The following is a 12,592-nucleotide window of genomic DNA, read 5'->3' on the forward strand; positions in this document are numbered from 1 at the left end:
TCAAGACAGAACAGAAACTTTATTTGATTGGCTCTGAAACTATAATAACCGCCTCTGTTTGAATACCGTTTGCACTACGAGTTCATTGATGCCTGAGAGTGCTCTCGGACACAGACGTATACTATGATATATTTCTCATTTCGTTTCGAACCACGCTGTTACCATCTTCTCTACCAAGCCGCGAGGCCCCAGATCCACGTACTCTTACAGCGCGAGCCTCTCTCAAATTTCGTCAGCCACTGTTTGTTTATGGTCCTCTAACGAGGTCCTTATTTCCTTTCTCCAGCCAAGGGGGTGCATAGAAGCCACCAATAGCTCGCAGGGATTTTGCTCACGAGAAGACCAGCTTCAATAGACCCCCTCATCTTCCTAAAAGGCGAGCAAATCGCCAGAAGCTCTTCCTAAGCCCTTGAAGGAAGGTCGATACAAACATCACCACATACGAATATGCTTTTAATGAGAATCTCGTATGGCTAGATGGGACACATAGATAGTTCTGATGGCGCGCGCAGCTCGCAATACACATCCTCAATCTCCACCAGCCTCCACATACTCTTCTGTCATGGCAGACCAATCCTCAACCATAGACAATTCACAGGGCTCCTCCGACAGATACGCCCCTCATCTGTCCGAATTCTATTCGATGGTCAACGAACCTCGCAAGAAAAAGAACGCTTCTGGACCTTCGTCCCAGGGCGCATCGGAGAACGTCTTAGAGTCGCCGATAAGATCTACTGCAAACTCTAGTATCTTCAGAATACGCCGCCCCTCTTCGCTGCGTTCAGGATTCAGCTCCATGACAGATCTACAGCCCTTAGTCACCAGCAGAGACATGACACAGACTGTGGACACAATGCAACAGCTGCTCGCAAACGTCGAGAGCTACGCCCAGGAGCTAGTGGCTACTTCCCAGAGGGCCAGCATGCTCGCACTGTCCCTGGAGCAGATGGCGCGTCTTAAGGGTTGTAACGACGAGACCGCGGACAAGTTCTTGAGCTCCAGTGGTCTTTTCCATTTGATAGCGAACCACCAGCGGATTATGTCGGACTGCATGACCTCTTCAATGGTGGAGACACTTGCAAACAGGATCGACGAATTCCAGTTCAAGCGGAGAGTGCGAGAGGCCCGCTTCAAGAAGGAGTTCTACGACGAGGCAAAAAAGCTCAAGTTGCAGGAGAAATACAACCTTCAGTTCTCCAAGCGCAAGACCCGGAACTTGCTGTCCTACCGTGAAAACTTGGCTAACCTCCAACTACAGCTGGATGAACTTGAATCGCTAAAACACCGGTATTACCAGGACTCTAGCGAGATGGTAGAGGAATGCTGCAATGATGTTCTCAGAGACATGGCGACCGTATCGCGAGCGCAGGTCGAGATAAGTGAGAACATCGCGCGCAAAGGGTGGTCTGGCGGCGGACTAGACGATCTAATGATTGATGCTGATGACCCGTTCAGCAAAGAGGGCCAGAATGACGACGTGGACGCAGAGGGCGAAAGCAACATGCTCAATTCCCCGTTCTCGCATGTGAATAGCCGGACCGCAACCCCACGAGCTGAGCCACTGACGTCCACGCCCACGCGGGGCGAAGAGGATGCAGGGTCCGCCACAAGCGTTCCAAGCGCTCAAAGCTCCACCCAAGAGACGTGCGAAAACTCGTTCTCATTGCCTGGGCCGCAGGTTCGGCATTCAGAGAGCAAGCAAGAAAACGAAAACACAGATACAGAGGACACAGACGCGCCAGGTATAGGCAAGAAACTACTCGACGGCTTGCAGGACTTCAAGTTGGAGAACGGTAGTACACCAAGCCTAGTCGGTTAGTCCCGATCGCGCACTTTTGGTTATAGAGCAAGTACATAGGCGTGATGAGGAGAAGAACATAATCGTTTCATTAGAATGTGCATAAGTCGTTACTTTCGATGGCTCGGCGCGCCGTCCGGCTCACCAAAACTTGTACCACGGCTTTTTCGCAGTGCTTGCAGAGGTGTGGCCTTCCCACTCCTTTTTTACACGGTCGTCGTTGACTGGCGTGTGCAACATGGGCTTTTCTTTAGCTGCAACAGTGCTTTTGGCCATCTGGGCAGTGTGGAAGCTGTTCTTTCGCCTCAATCGACACTGCTCCCAGCCTACTATGCTTCCCAGCATGAGGCCGCCCACGGACCAATTGGCAGCTTTGCTGGGATTTTTATGGTACAAGAACATGACACTTCCCAGCACGAACATGCTGGTAAACCCCGTCATGCCGGCATCCCGAAAGCAGGGGATACGCACCAACCTCTCAAAAGAAAAGTCTTGCCAGTCGACGGTTTCCCACGCCTTGCGCAGGGTCGCCTGTTCCTGAGCATTTGCATATTGGCTCTGCGATTCATTGGCGAACCGAGGCTTGGTGTCTTCTAAAAGGTACTTTTTACCGCTCGCTTTTGAGTTAATTTCGGGGCCAGCCTCAGGTTCCCTATCTTGAGATCCATTCTGCCTCCTGGAGAAGGGCCAAACCATGCCGTGAACTCCTTGATATATCTGTCTTCTATAAGTTGTCTGCTCATCTTCAAGAGAAACCAGTTGCGCATAAAAAAGAGATAATTTTCATTATAAAAAAGCTTCCGGAGTGGTTCGATCGCAGGCCAAAAATCAGGCCTCACTAATTACGCCGCTTGTGATTGATTACGCAATTTCAACCGTTCGAGAAGAGCGCCGCGAGTTGGGGGAATATCATCTGCAGTTGAAGCACGAAGGTCTTGAAGGCATTCCAGGATTTTAATAGTGGCGATGGACACTTGAAAGGCCAAGCATTGGCTTTAAGAGGACCTTTGCTTGAACCATTTAGTCTTATGCTATCTTATCCCTGCGTTGAAATCAGGACTTGGCGCGCAGAGGAATATCACATTGTAAAAAAATATTAAGTCGATATCAAGCTTAAGATATTCAACATGCCTCGAGCAAGCGAGGTGTACCCCGTATAGGCATCTGTATCGTCCCAGTAATGGCTGGAACCAGCAAACAGTATCTCTACGATACTCATATTAACATGTATCCGCCGTCCCGTGGTGGGATGAGCGCTCAGCGCAATATTGCGAACAGCCCATCGCGCATCGTACCCTACCCCGTGGAAGACATCCAGCAGCCAATGAGCCCGGTAGCGCTGCAGTCGGCCGCAGCGACATCGCCAGCAACGTCCACACATACCCTGGTTGGATCCAAGCGCTCACCTCCTCCCCCTAACGTTCGGTACGATCAGCCATTCACATTTCAAAACGGAGAACAGAACCTCGGAGGCACCCCGCCCCCAGACCTCGTGAGCGGTTTGCGAAGGTTCGACAGCGCCACTGCGAATAACAGCTCTACTGACACTTTTCAAAGTGCCAGCGATGTGTCGGCTCCGCCGCCAGCTACGGCCACGGCAATGCCGCCGCCGCCCTACGAAGAGACAGAAAACCAACAATTTTTGCGCGAGAAGCTTTATCGCACAGCAAGCGACCTCAGTAGCGGCGAGTCGGGACAGGAGGCCGGATCCAGAAAGCCCCTGCAGAACCAGCCCCTGCAGAACCAGCACCTGCAGAACCAACCCCTGCCTGAAGCGCAAGGCAGCCAATACCGAACCCTGGACCAGGGAACACCCCGTAAGGCAGAGCGCGCTCTACCCCGGGAACTACAACGTGATCTGTCTCAGTACAGTGACGAAGCGCTTTACTTTTATCGTGTTTACCAGGTGACGGTCGACGATTCGCCAAACTTCACACCCAAGGTGCAGATGAAGTGGTGCGAAACACTGTTAACCTACTCCTTCAATACAGAATTTGTTTCAAATTACAACATCAACAGCAACAAGCTCAAGCCGCGCCTTACTCCCGAGGAAGCACTGAAAAACCAGAAAATCATTCTAGAGCATGCGCTCAAAGTGCTCACCAAGTTAATAACACTTCAGTACGGTCCCGCGCTCTACCTCATGGCTACGCTATACTCTCATCAACCATACCTCGACATCAAGATCCAGGCAGTGATTGTGCGAAATGACGCGAAAGCCCTCGATTACTACACTCGCGCCGCGGCACTGAACGAGTCAGAGGCGTGCTATCGTGCGGGCGTTTGCTACGAGTACCAGCGCGGAACGCCTACGGAGCTCGACAAGGCACAATGCCTCCAGAAAGCGGTATATTTCTTTGACCGCGGCGCAACACAATGTGGCAACACCGCATGCATGTATAAGCTGGCCATGCTCCTGCTGCATGGGGTTAACGAAAAGTATAGTGCGCAGGCAGTCCTGCAGCAGGACGTGAAGGCAGCGATGCACTGGTTCAAAAAGGCCGCGGCCGAAAGTGCCCCCACGAACGGCGCTGTGGGTTCGCCCCAGGCGATGTATGAGCTGGCCAAGATATACGAACGAGATGGCTTGCAGCCTGCGTTGCAAGAGCGGCTGGAGGCCGCCGGTATCTCGCGCGACGCCACACGCGCCTTACAGTACTACCACCGCTGCGCGACGCTGTGCTCCTATCCGCTGGCGCAGTGGCGCCTGGGCCAGTGCTACGAGTTCGGCCAACTGAATCTACCAGTGGCTGCCAACAAGTCTATAGCCTGGTACGCGAAAGCCGCGATGGCTCAACCGCGCGGCAACCCTATGGCTATGATGGCTCTGAGCGGCTGGTACCTCACAGGCGCTACAGGCGTGCTAAAGCCCAACAATCGCGAAGCATACAACTGGGCGCGCAAAGCCTGCCAGGCTGCGGACGGCAAACTCGCTCGAGCAGAATATGCATTGGCTTTTTACTCCGAGAATGGCATCGGCTGTACGCCGAGCCTGGCGGAAGCGCGCGAACACTATGAGCGCGCAGCAGCAGCAGGCCACGCGAAGGCCCGGGACCGCCTGCGAGCCGGCGACCTGTAGCACACGGGGGTGGGGTTGACGGACCCGCAATTTTAAAAACAATAATTCACAGCGACCTGTCTCGCGGACGAGAGGAATCCAGATCCCGAAGAGACGGCCACCGAGACGTCAGCTGGCCTCCAGTCGCTCAGTAGCCTAGCATATGCGAATAACGTCGACCCACCAAATACAAAGCCACGTGACACACCACTACAAGGTCACATGCTCACACAACTCATCACCTAAGCGATGTAACTGGCGTCATGTGATGATGTCCGTGCGTGCGACGCGATATGCACCGCTCCTTCCCAAAAAAAACAATCGCCAATCAAATTTCACGACGGTTTCTTTTGAAGGAAACCTAGAAATTTTTCAATGGGCCGAATATATAATCTAGGGAATGACCGAGATGGTCATCGGAGCTGCGCGTCAGAGAACGAATCTCAAAGACCAGACAGTTGTCAGCCTGTGAAGGAGTAAGATATCCCCAAACACTGGTTTATACCAACAAGATTTGAAGCGAGCTGAAACGAGGGCAGAACTGTATTAAACAATGGATTCTATCGCACGGCAGTCAGCAAAATTATGCCCGTTCGTGAGCAGGGCCACGTCTTCCTTGAGGAACGTGCAGACCTTGCAGCAGGGAAACATTAGCGCAATGGCGCAGCGCTGCCCATTTATGGGCCAGGCGATGCAGAAGGCGCACTTGACTACTTCTGCCGCAGCGGGCGCTGCAGCGGCCGCACCCGCGGCGCAGGAGGCTTCTCGCGCTGCTGGGAAGGATCAGAGCTCAGTGATGGCGGATCGGGCAACGCAGGAGGCCAAATTTGACTACGAGGGCCTTTTTGAGCAGGATCTCCAGAAGAAGCGGCTTGACAAGTCCTACCGGTTCTTCAACAATATCAACCGGCTCGCCAAGGAGTTCCCTATGGCTCACCGCCAGCAGGAGGAGGACAAGGTCACTGTTTGGTGCTCTAACGACTATCTTGCGCTGTCCAAAAACCAGCAGGTGGTGGACGTCATGAAGCGCACCCTCGACAAGTACGGGGCAGGCGCGGGCGGTACCCGTAACATTGCTGGCCATAACCAGCACGCTTTGAGACTGGAGGCGGAGGTCGCGGCTCTCCACAAGAAGGAGGGCGCACTCGTGTTTTCCTCGTGTTTCGTGGCGAACGATGCCGTCATCTCACTTCTCGGCCAAAAGCTCAAGGACCTCGTGATCTTCTCAGACGAGCTCAACCACGCTTCAATGATCGTGGGCATCAAGCATGCCTCGACCACCAAGCACATCTTCAAGCACAACGACTTGGAGCATCTTGAGGAGCTCTTGGCGATGTACCCCAAGTCCACCCCCAAGCTCATTGCCTTTGAATCTGTTTACTCCATGTCCGGGTCTGTCGCCGACATCAACAAGATTTGCGATCTGGCCGAGAAGTATGGCGCTCTTACCTTCCTAGATGAGGTTCACGCTGTGGGCCTCTACGGCCCTCATGGTGCTGGTGTTGCCGAGCACTGTGACTTCGAGTCTCATCGTTCTTCCGGTATTGCCTCACCCGCCCACCAGACAGTTATGGACCGTGTTGATATGATCACTGGTACTCTCGGTAAGTCTTTTGGTACTGTCGGTGGCTACGTCGCCGGCTCTCTAAGATTGATTGACTGGCTTAGATCTTACGCCCCAGGCTTTATTTTTACGACTTCATTACCTCCTTCTGTCATGGCGGGTGCTGCCGAAGCTATCCGTTACCAACGCTCTCACTTGGACCTAAGACAGGCCCAGCAGAGACACACTGCTTACGTCAAGCAAGGATTGGCCGACTTGGACATCCCTGTAATTCCTAACCCATCGCACATTGTTCCTGTGTTGGTCGGAAACCCCGACCTTGCTAGACAGGCCTCCGAAATCTTGATGGACAAGCACCGCATCTACGTGCAGGCTATTAACTTCCCAACAGTCGCTCGGGGAACGGAGAGATTGAGAATCACTCCTACCCCAGGCCACACCGACGATCTGTCAGACATTCTCTTGGACGCAGTCGATGATGTTTTCAACACTTTGCAGCTACCCCGTGTCAAGGACTGGAAGAGGCAGGGTGGTTTGTTGGGCGTTGGCCAGTCAGACTACATGGCTGAGCCCAATTTGTGGACTGAGGACCAGCTCCAGCTGAGCAACGATGATCTACACCCCAACGTTAGAGAGCCAATTATCGATCAGCTTGAAGTGTCTTCTGGGATTCGGTACTAGAAAAAGAGATTATTTATGAGCTTTTCCCGTCCTTTTCTATTTATCCTTTCACGCGCAGCCCGCTTTGATACTCTACAACAAAGCTCAAAAAGAGTGCTTAGTATTAGAGCTATATTGAGCCTGAAGGTCCTCGCGAAACCACTGCTCATTGTGACAATAACAACCAGCATCGATTTGTTTTTTATAATCAACACGTTGCAGCCTTGTTTATATAAAAATGCCTAAGATATTCTTATTTTAAGGAGTAATGCTATAAAGCACATGCCAATATTTCACCGTAGACATTTCGAATATAAAAATAAATGGAATATGGCAGGGAGCGTCGTCCATCATAAGTGGTAGCGGCATGAAACTATCTGCTAAATAAACGGCCTTCCAGGCCGGAGGGCATAAGTTACAAAATAACGCGATAAGGCAAAACGGACCCTCAGCAGGGCTAGACGCTACCGAAAGAGCCCGAAAACAACTGCTAAGCCCGCTGTTTATGTCCTAATAGCGAACCTACAATTCCTTGAGAGGATCGGTGCTGTGGGAGATACCGGTGGTGGCATCCTTCACAGTCTCGTTAATCTGCTCTGTGGCTTGAATCTTAGAAAAGTCAGTAGAAGGGACAGAAGGGAAGTCAGCAGAAGAGGTTTTAGCAGTGGCAGGAGCAGAAGCAGCATCGGCAGAGGCCAATGGGGTTTCAGTGGGGATATGGGAAGTGGCAGCTGGGAATGCAGAGGCAGAAGTCTTGGCTGGAGCAGGCTTCTCGAATGGGACGTCGGCAGCCAGCTTGGTGGTGGTAGACTCGGCAGTGATGTTGGAGCCGCCAACTCTAGTAGCTGGTAGTTTGGACTTGACAAAGCCAGACACAGGGCCCAACTTCTCATCCAATTGCTTCACGTATGGAGAGGCCTTCTCACAGACTGTTGACTGTAGGGCGGAGGCGTGTTGCTTTCCGGCCTCAACACCCTGGGCGACAGTGGCGTCGATCTCCTTCTGGTAGGACTTGTAGATCAAAGGCAAAGAGAAAGTCAGAATGGTACCCACGAACAGGGCTGTCCACAGCGAAACGACGCTGAACAGCTTGTGCAGAACGTACAGAATACCGGCGGCCTTGAAAGTGCACTTAGGAGACTGCGCCATGACCAACTTGCGCAATTGCGCTTGTCTTGGGGGAATTGCGTTCAACGCGGCCTCAATGCGAGGCTTCAGAAATCCAACGGCGTCAGGGCAAGATTGCAACCCGTATTTGGTCACCATCCCCTGTCCGAGGAAGAGCTTTGACAGGAATTCCACTGAGGCTGTGGTTAGCATTATTGTGTACATCACCTTCAGCAAGCAGGTGATAAGGTTGACCTTCTTCATCACAAGTAGCGATACTAGAATGCCACCGAAGACCTTTCCGGTCTCGACTGGGTTTCTCCAGTACAGTAGTTCGTTGCTGGACATGTCTTGCAAATATTCTTTCCTGATTCTATCGTACCACTAGGCGCAATCGATAATCAAAATGGCTCAAGAGAACTCCTTTGTATGGAACTTGTCTATGGCTTTCAAATTCAAATTTATGATCTTGATTTGCGCGTTCTCGTTCTCCAATGAGTCTAGTGCAATTAGATCAAAACTTGATTCTATGGAAGGATCCTTTAATTGACAGAGGGGGATCAACAACTTACAGTGTGCCCCTTTTATATGTAAACCGTTAAAAATTTTTTAAGCAATGTAGATGTTCCACATTACGATAGAAACAGGACATATCGCTAAAAGCCTTGAACGACTTGATGAAGAAATATGGGGAGACTTCGCGGCGCACATTAGACTATTTCTGAGCTTTGAATACCAAAGTTTGGGGTAGTGTGATACACAGACTTTTTTTCGCCATTCCAGAGAGATTATCAAGATAAGGGGAGTGTGTATGGCGCCAAGGTTGCCGCTCCACCAGCAGACGAAGTTGCGCCTTTAACGCAGGTTCCATGGAGTCAAGCTGCAGATACGGGCTGGCAGAAAATGGGGGCGTAGAATTGAGGCTTCAGGCAAGCTCGGCAGAGGCCTCCTGCCCAGAAACCACCGGATTTGTTGACAGGCTTCGTTGTTGCTCTGCGCCCGGAACGGCTCAGAGGAGGGCCGCAACTGAGCTTTTCAGTGGGGTCCGGTATCAATTAAACGAACGGAAGCAAGACTTCGAGTGACAAGCGTTTCGCGCTCCGAGAACGAGATGTCCAAGCGGCGAGCCAAACTCCGGTGCTGCTATTGTTGTCGCACGTTGTGGCCGCGCTCTTTCGACTGCCACGCAGTGTTGCGGTTAGTGTCTCTCAGGACCTTTGAACTCGTAGCACAGCCTTGCCCTGCCGTAATTAGCCGAAGCGTTACTACAATAGTGAGCGGCATCTCGCTAAGCGTTGTGCGCGCATAAGATGTCGTTTAAGGGACCGCGAAAAAAATGGTGTCTATGGCAGTGAGCTCGCGTGCCAACCTATGGCTAAGAGACCTGCCAATACTGATTGCCCTTTGCAAGGCCAGCTCTGGGAACTTCCTAGTCACGATCGTACCCCTATAAAGTCCACCCCTTCTTTTTCGACTCCACAGAGGATGGATGGCGGTCGCGTGAAGCCCAAGGCAACATCTGCCATCCGCCAAGAGGCAACAACCAACCCTCCTCACAAATGGGCAGCTTGCTTTTACTAAGATTTCGGCAGGCCTGAGGCTTCTACTGCTACACAACTTGTCTGTCACGAGAGAGAAATAGTGCGCAGTGCTAAAGATCTTGAGGGAAACAATTCCAAGCCGCTGGAAGAGCAGAAGCACTTGCGATGGTTTTGACATTTGCTTCCCTACCAAGCACTACATACCTTGAAAGTCAAATGTGACAAGAGCACTATATCCTGTGGTCGGTTTAAACAAAAAAAAAATTCTGTCGACTCTGGTGTCATCGACGAAGCTGTACTAGCACTGACTCGCCAACGCCTAACCTAGCGCACAGGATTGAACTAGCAAACTGACACATTCTGAACTTCGTCTTAAGCGCCTTAAAAATTTTTTTCCTAGGGCAACATCCAAGACTTCCGGTGGAATTTGTTAACTCGGTGATGAATCATCGGCCAGTATAAGAGGGCTCTTTGTAGATCCTGAGTTAACGCTTAGGTCAAAAACGTCGTCAAGCACTTTTGGAATAAACCTAGCGAGCGCAGATGCTGAGGTTTGCGCGTACTTTTTCATCCTCCAGGCATGTCCTGAGAGGCCAAAATATGACCGAAAAAATCGTACAGGCTTATGCTGTAGGTCTGGCGGAGGGAAAGAAGGTTGGATCCGGTGACTACGTCTCGATCCAGCCTGCCCATTGTATGTCTCACGACAATTCATGGCCTGTAGCTCTCAAGTTTATGGGTTTAGGTGCGTCGAAGATCAGAAACCCAAGGCAGATCGTCAACACATTGGATCACGATGTGCAGAATAACACGGAGAAGAACCTAACAAAGTACAAAAACATTGAAAACTTCGCCAAGAAGCACGGCGTTGATTTCTACCCAGCTGGCCGCGGGATCGGCCATCAAATTATGATCGAGGAAGGCTACGCCTTCCCTTTGAACCTTACTGTGGCTTCGGACTCTCATTCCAATACCTATGGTGGTATCGGCTGCCTTGGTACTCCAGTGGTTCGTACCGATGCTGCTGCCATTTGGGCTACCGGCCAGACTTGGTGGCAGATTCCTCCCGTTGCACAGGTGGAGCTCAAGGGTGAGCTTCCTCACGGAATCTCAGGAAAAGACATCATCGTTGCTTTGTGTGGTATTTTCAACAATGATCAAGTACTGAACCATGCAATCGAATTTACCGGAGACTCGCTGGAAAAGATCCCTGTAGACTACAGACTGACAATTGCCAACATGACCACCGAATGGGGTGCTCTTTCGGGGCTGTTCCCTGTAGACAAGACCTTGATCAACTGGTACAACAACAGGCTTCACAAAGTGGGTCCAAACCACCCAAGAATCAATCAACAGAGGATCGACGATCTAGTCGAAAAGTCGAAGTCCTTGAAAGCGGATAACGATGCCACTTATGCGAAAAAACTAGTAATCGATTTGAACACATTGACTCATTACGTGTCTGGCCCTAACAGCGTCAAGGTCTCCGCAACTGTGCAAGATTTGTCGCAGCAAAACATCAAGGTCAACAAGGCTTACCTAGTGTCTTGTACGAACTCACGTCTGAGCGACTTGGAGGCTGCCGCTCACGTGGTATGCCCAACTGGTGACTTGAACAAGGTCAACAAGGTTGCTCCAGGCGTTGAATTCTTTATCGCCGCCGCGTCGTCTGAGGTTGAGAGAGATGCCAAGGCCTCTGGCGCCTGGGAAAAACTGCTCCGTGCTGGTTGCAAGACGTTGCCCGCCGGCTGCGGCCCCTGTATTGGACTGGGCACCGGTCTGTTAGAGCCCGGCGAGGTTGGCATTAGTGCTACCAACCGTAACTTCAAAGGTAGAATGGGGTCCAAAGACGCTTTGGCATACCTGGCTTCACCATCAGTTGTGACCGCCTCTGCCCTTCTCGGTAAAATAGGGTCGCCTGCTGAAGTGCTAAGAGAGCAAGAGCCTTCTTTCAGCGGTGTGAAAGCGTCGGTAGAAGACACACAATCCCAAGCCAAAGAGGGTGCTACTGCTTCTGACAAGGGACCAGTTGAAATGCTGGAGGGCTTCCCTTCTGTTATCACAGGTGAATTGGTACTCTGCGACGCCGACAACATCAACACTGACGGTATTTACCCTGGTAAGTACACCTACCAGGACGATGTCACGCGCGAAAAAATGGCACAAGTGTGTATGGAAAACTATGACGCCGAGTTCCAGACTAAGGTCAATGCTGGAGACATTGTCATCAGCGGCTACAACTTCGGCACAGGCTCTTCTAGGGAGCAAGCGGCAACTGCATTGCTGGCTAAGGGCATCGACCTTGTTGTTTCAGGCTCCTTCGGAAACATCTTCTCCAGAAACTCCATCAACAACGCCCTGTTGACATTGGAAATCCCAGCCTTGATAGAAATGTTGAGAGCCAAGTACCGTGATGCTCCTAAAGAGCTCACTAGAAGAACTGGTTGGTTTTTGAAGTGGGACCTACCTAACAGTACCGTCATTGCTACTGAGGGCTCTTTAGATGGCCCTGTCGTGCTCGAGCAAAAGGTTGGAGAATTGGGCAAGAACCTACAGGAAATTATTGTTAAAGGCGGTCTTGAGGGCTGGGTTAAATCTCAACTGTAAGCTGTGACCAAAGTTTGCGTTTCAGAGGCTGAAGTCTGATAAAGAGGGCGAGTTCGCAAACCTTACTATTTATTACCATAACTAAGTTGATTTCGATTAACTCATTCTATAATTTAATGATTTGTGTATTACTAAACAAACCATAGAGGTCTAGGCAATTGCTTATGCTCGTCAACCTATGAAAAGGACTTACGGCTCATACCATTCGAATTGTTATCAAAATGCATTGAATTCGTTAATACAACTGGGGAAGCACT

The 12,592-nt window shown here is 51.1% G+C and overlaps 6 protein-coding genes across 6 annotated transcripts; 4 read left to right on the forward strand and 2 right to left on the reverse strand.

The window, feature by feature from the left end:
• Positions 1–499: 499 nt before the first annotated feature.
• Positions 500–1,819, forward strand: IVY1 (Ivy1p; the record flags this gene model as incomplete). Its single annotated transcript, XM_002553885.1, has 1 exon — positions 500–1,819. One exon carries the CDS (start codon positions 500–502, stop codon positions 1,817–1,819), a length of 1,320 nt encoding a protein of 439 aa, XP_002553931.1.
• A 120-nt stretch (positions 1,820–1,939) lies between these two features.
• COX20 (Cox20p) lies at positions 1,940–2,494 on the reverse strand (the record flags this gene model as incomplete). The annotated part of the gene is made up of 1 exon (XM_002553886.1): positions 1,940–2,494. One exon carries the CDS (start codon positions 2,492–2,494, stop codon positions 1,940–1,942), a length of 555 nt encoding a protein of 184 aa, XP_002553932.1.
• Positions 2,495–2,978: 484 nt separating this feature from the next.
• ACK1 (Ack1p) lies at positions 2,979–4,877 on the forward strand (the record flags this gene model as incomplete). The annotated part of the gene is made up of 1 exon (XM_002553887.1): positions 2,979–4,877. The coding sequence occupies one exon, from the start codon at positions 2,979–2,981 to the stop codon at positions 4,875–4,877; it is 1,899 nt and encodes a 632-aa protein (XP_002553933.1).
• Positions 4,878–5,409: 532 nt separating this feature from the next.
• On the forward strand, positions 5,410–7,101 carry HEM1 (5-aminolevulinate synthase; the record flags this gene model as incomplete). Its single annotated transcript, XM_002553888.1, has 1 exon — positions 5,410–7,101. The coding sequence occupies one exon, from the start codon at positions 5,410–5,412 to the stop codon at positions 7,099–7,101; it is 1,692 nt and encodes a 563-aa protein (XP_002553934.1).
• A 501-nt stretch (positions 7,102–7,602) lies between these two features.
• Positions 7,603–8,535, reverse strand: RTN1 (Rtn1p; the record flags this gene model as incomplete). The annotated part of the gene is made up of 1 exon (XM_002553889.1): positions 7,603–8,535. The coding sequence occupies one exon, from the start codon at positions 8,533–8,535 to the stop codon at positions 7,603–7,605; it is 933 nt and encodes a 310-aa protein (XP_002553935.1).
• A 1,736-nt stretch (positions 8,536–10,271) lies between these two features.
• On the forward strand, positions 10,272–12,335 carry LYS4 (homoaconitate hydratase LYS4; the record flags this gene model as incomplete). Its single annotated transcript, XM_002553890.1, has 1 exon — positions 10,272–12,335. One exon carries the CDS (start codon positions 10,272–10,274, stop codon positions 12,333–12,335), a length of 2,064 nt encoding a protein of 687 aa, XP_002553936.1.
• Positions 12,336–12,592: the final 257 nt, after the last annotated feature.

Source organism: Lachancea thermotolerans (assembly GCF_000142805.1).
Source record: "Lachancea thermotolerans CBS 6340 chromosome E complete sequence".
Lineage (NCBI taxonomy): Eukaryota > Fungi > Ascomycota > Saccharomycetes > Saccharomycetales > Saccharomycetaceae > Lachancea > Lachancea thermotolerans.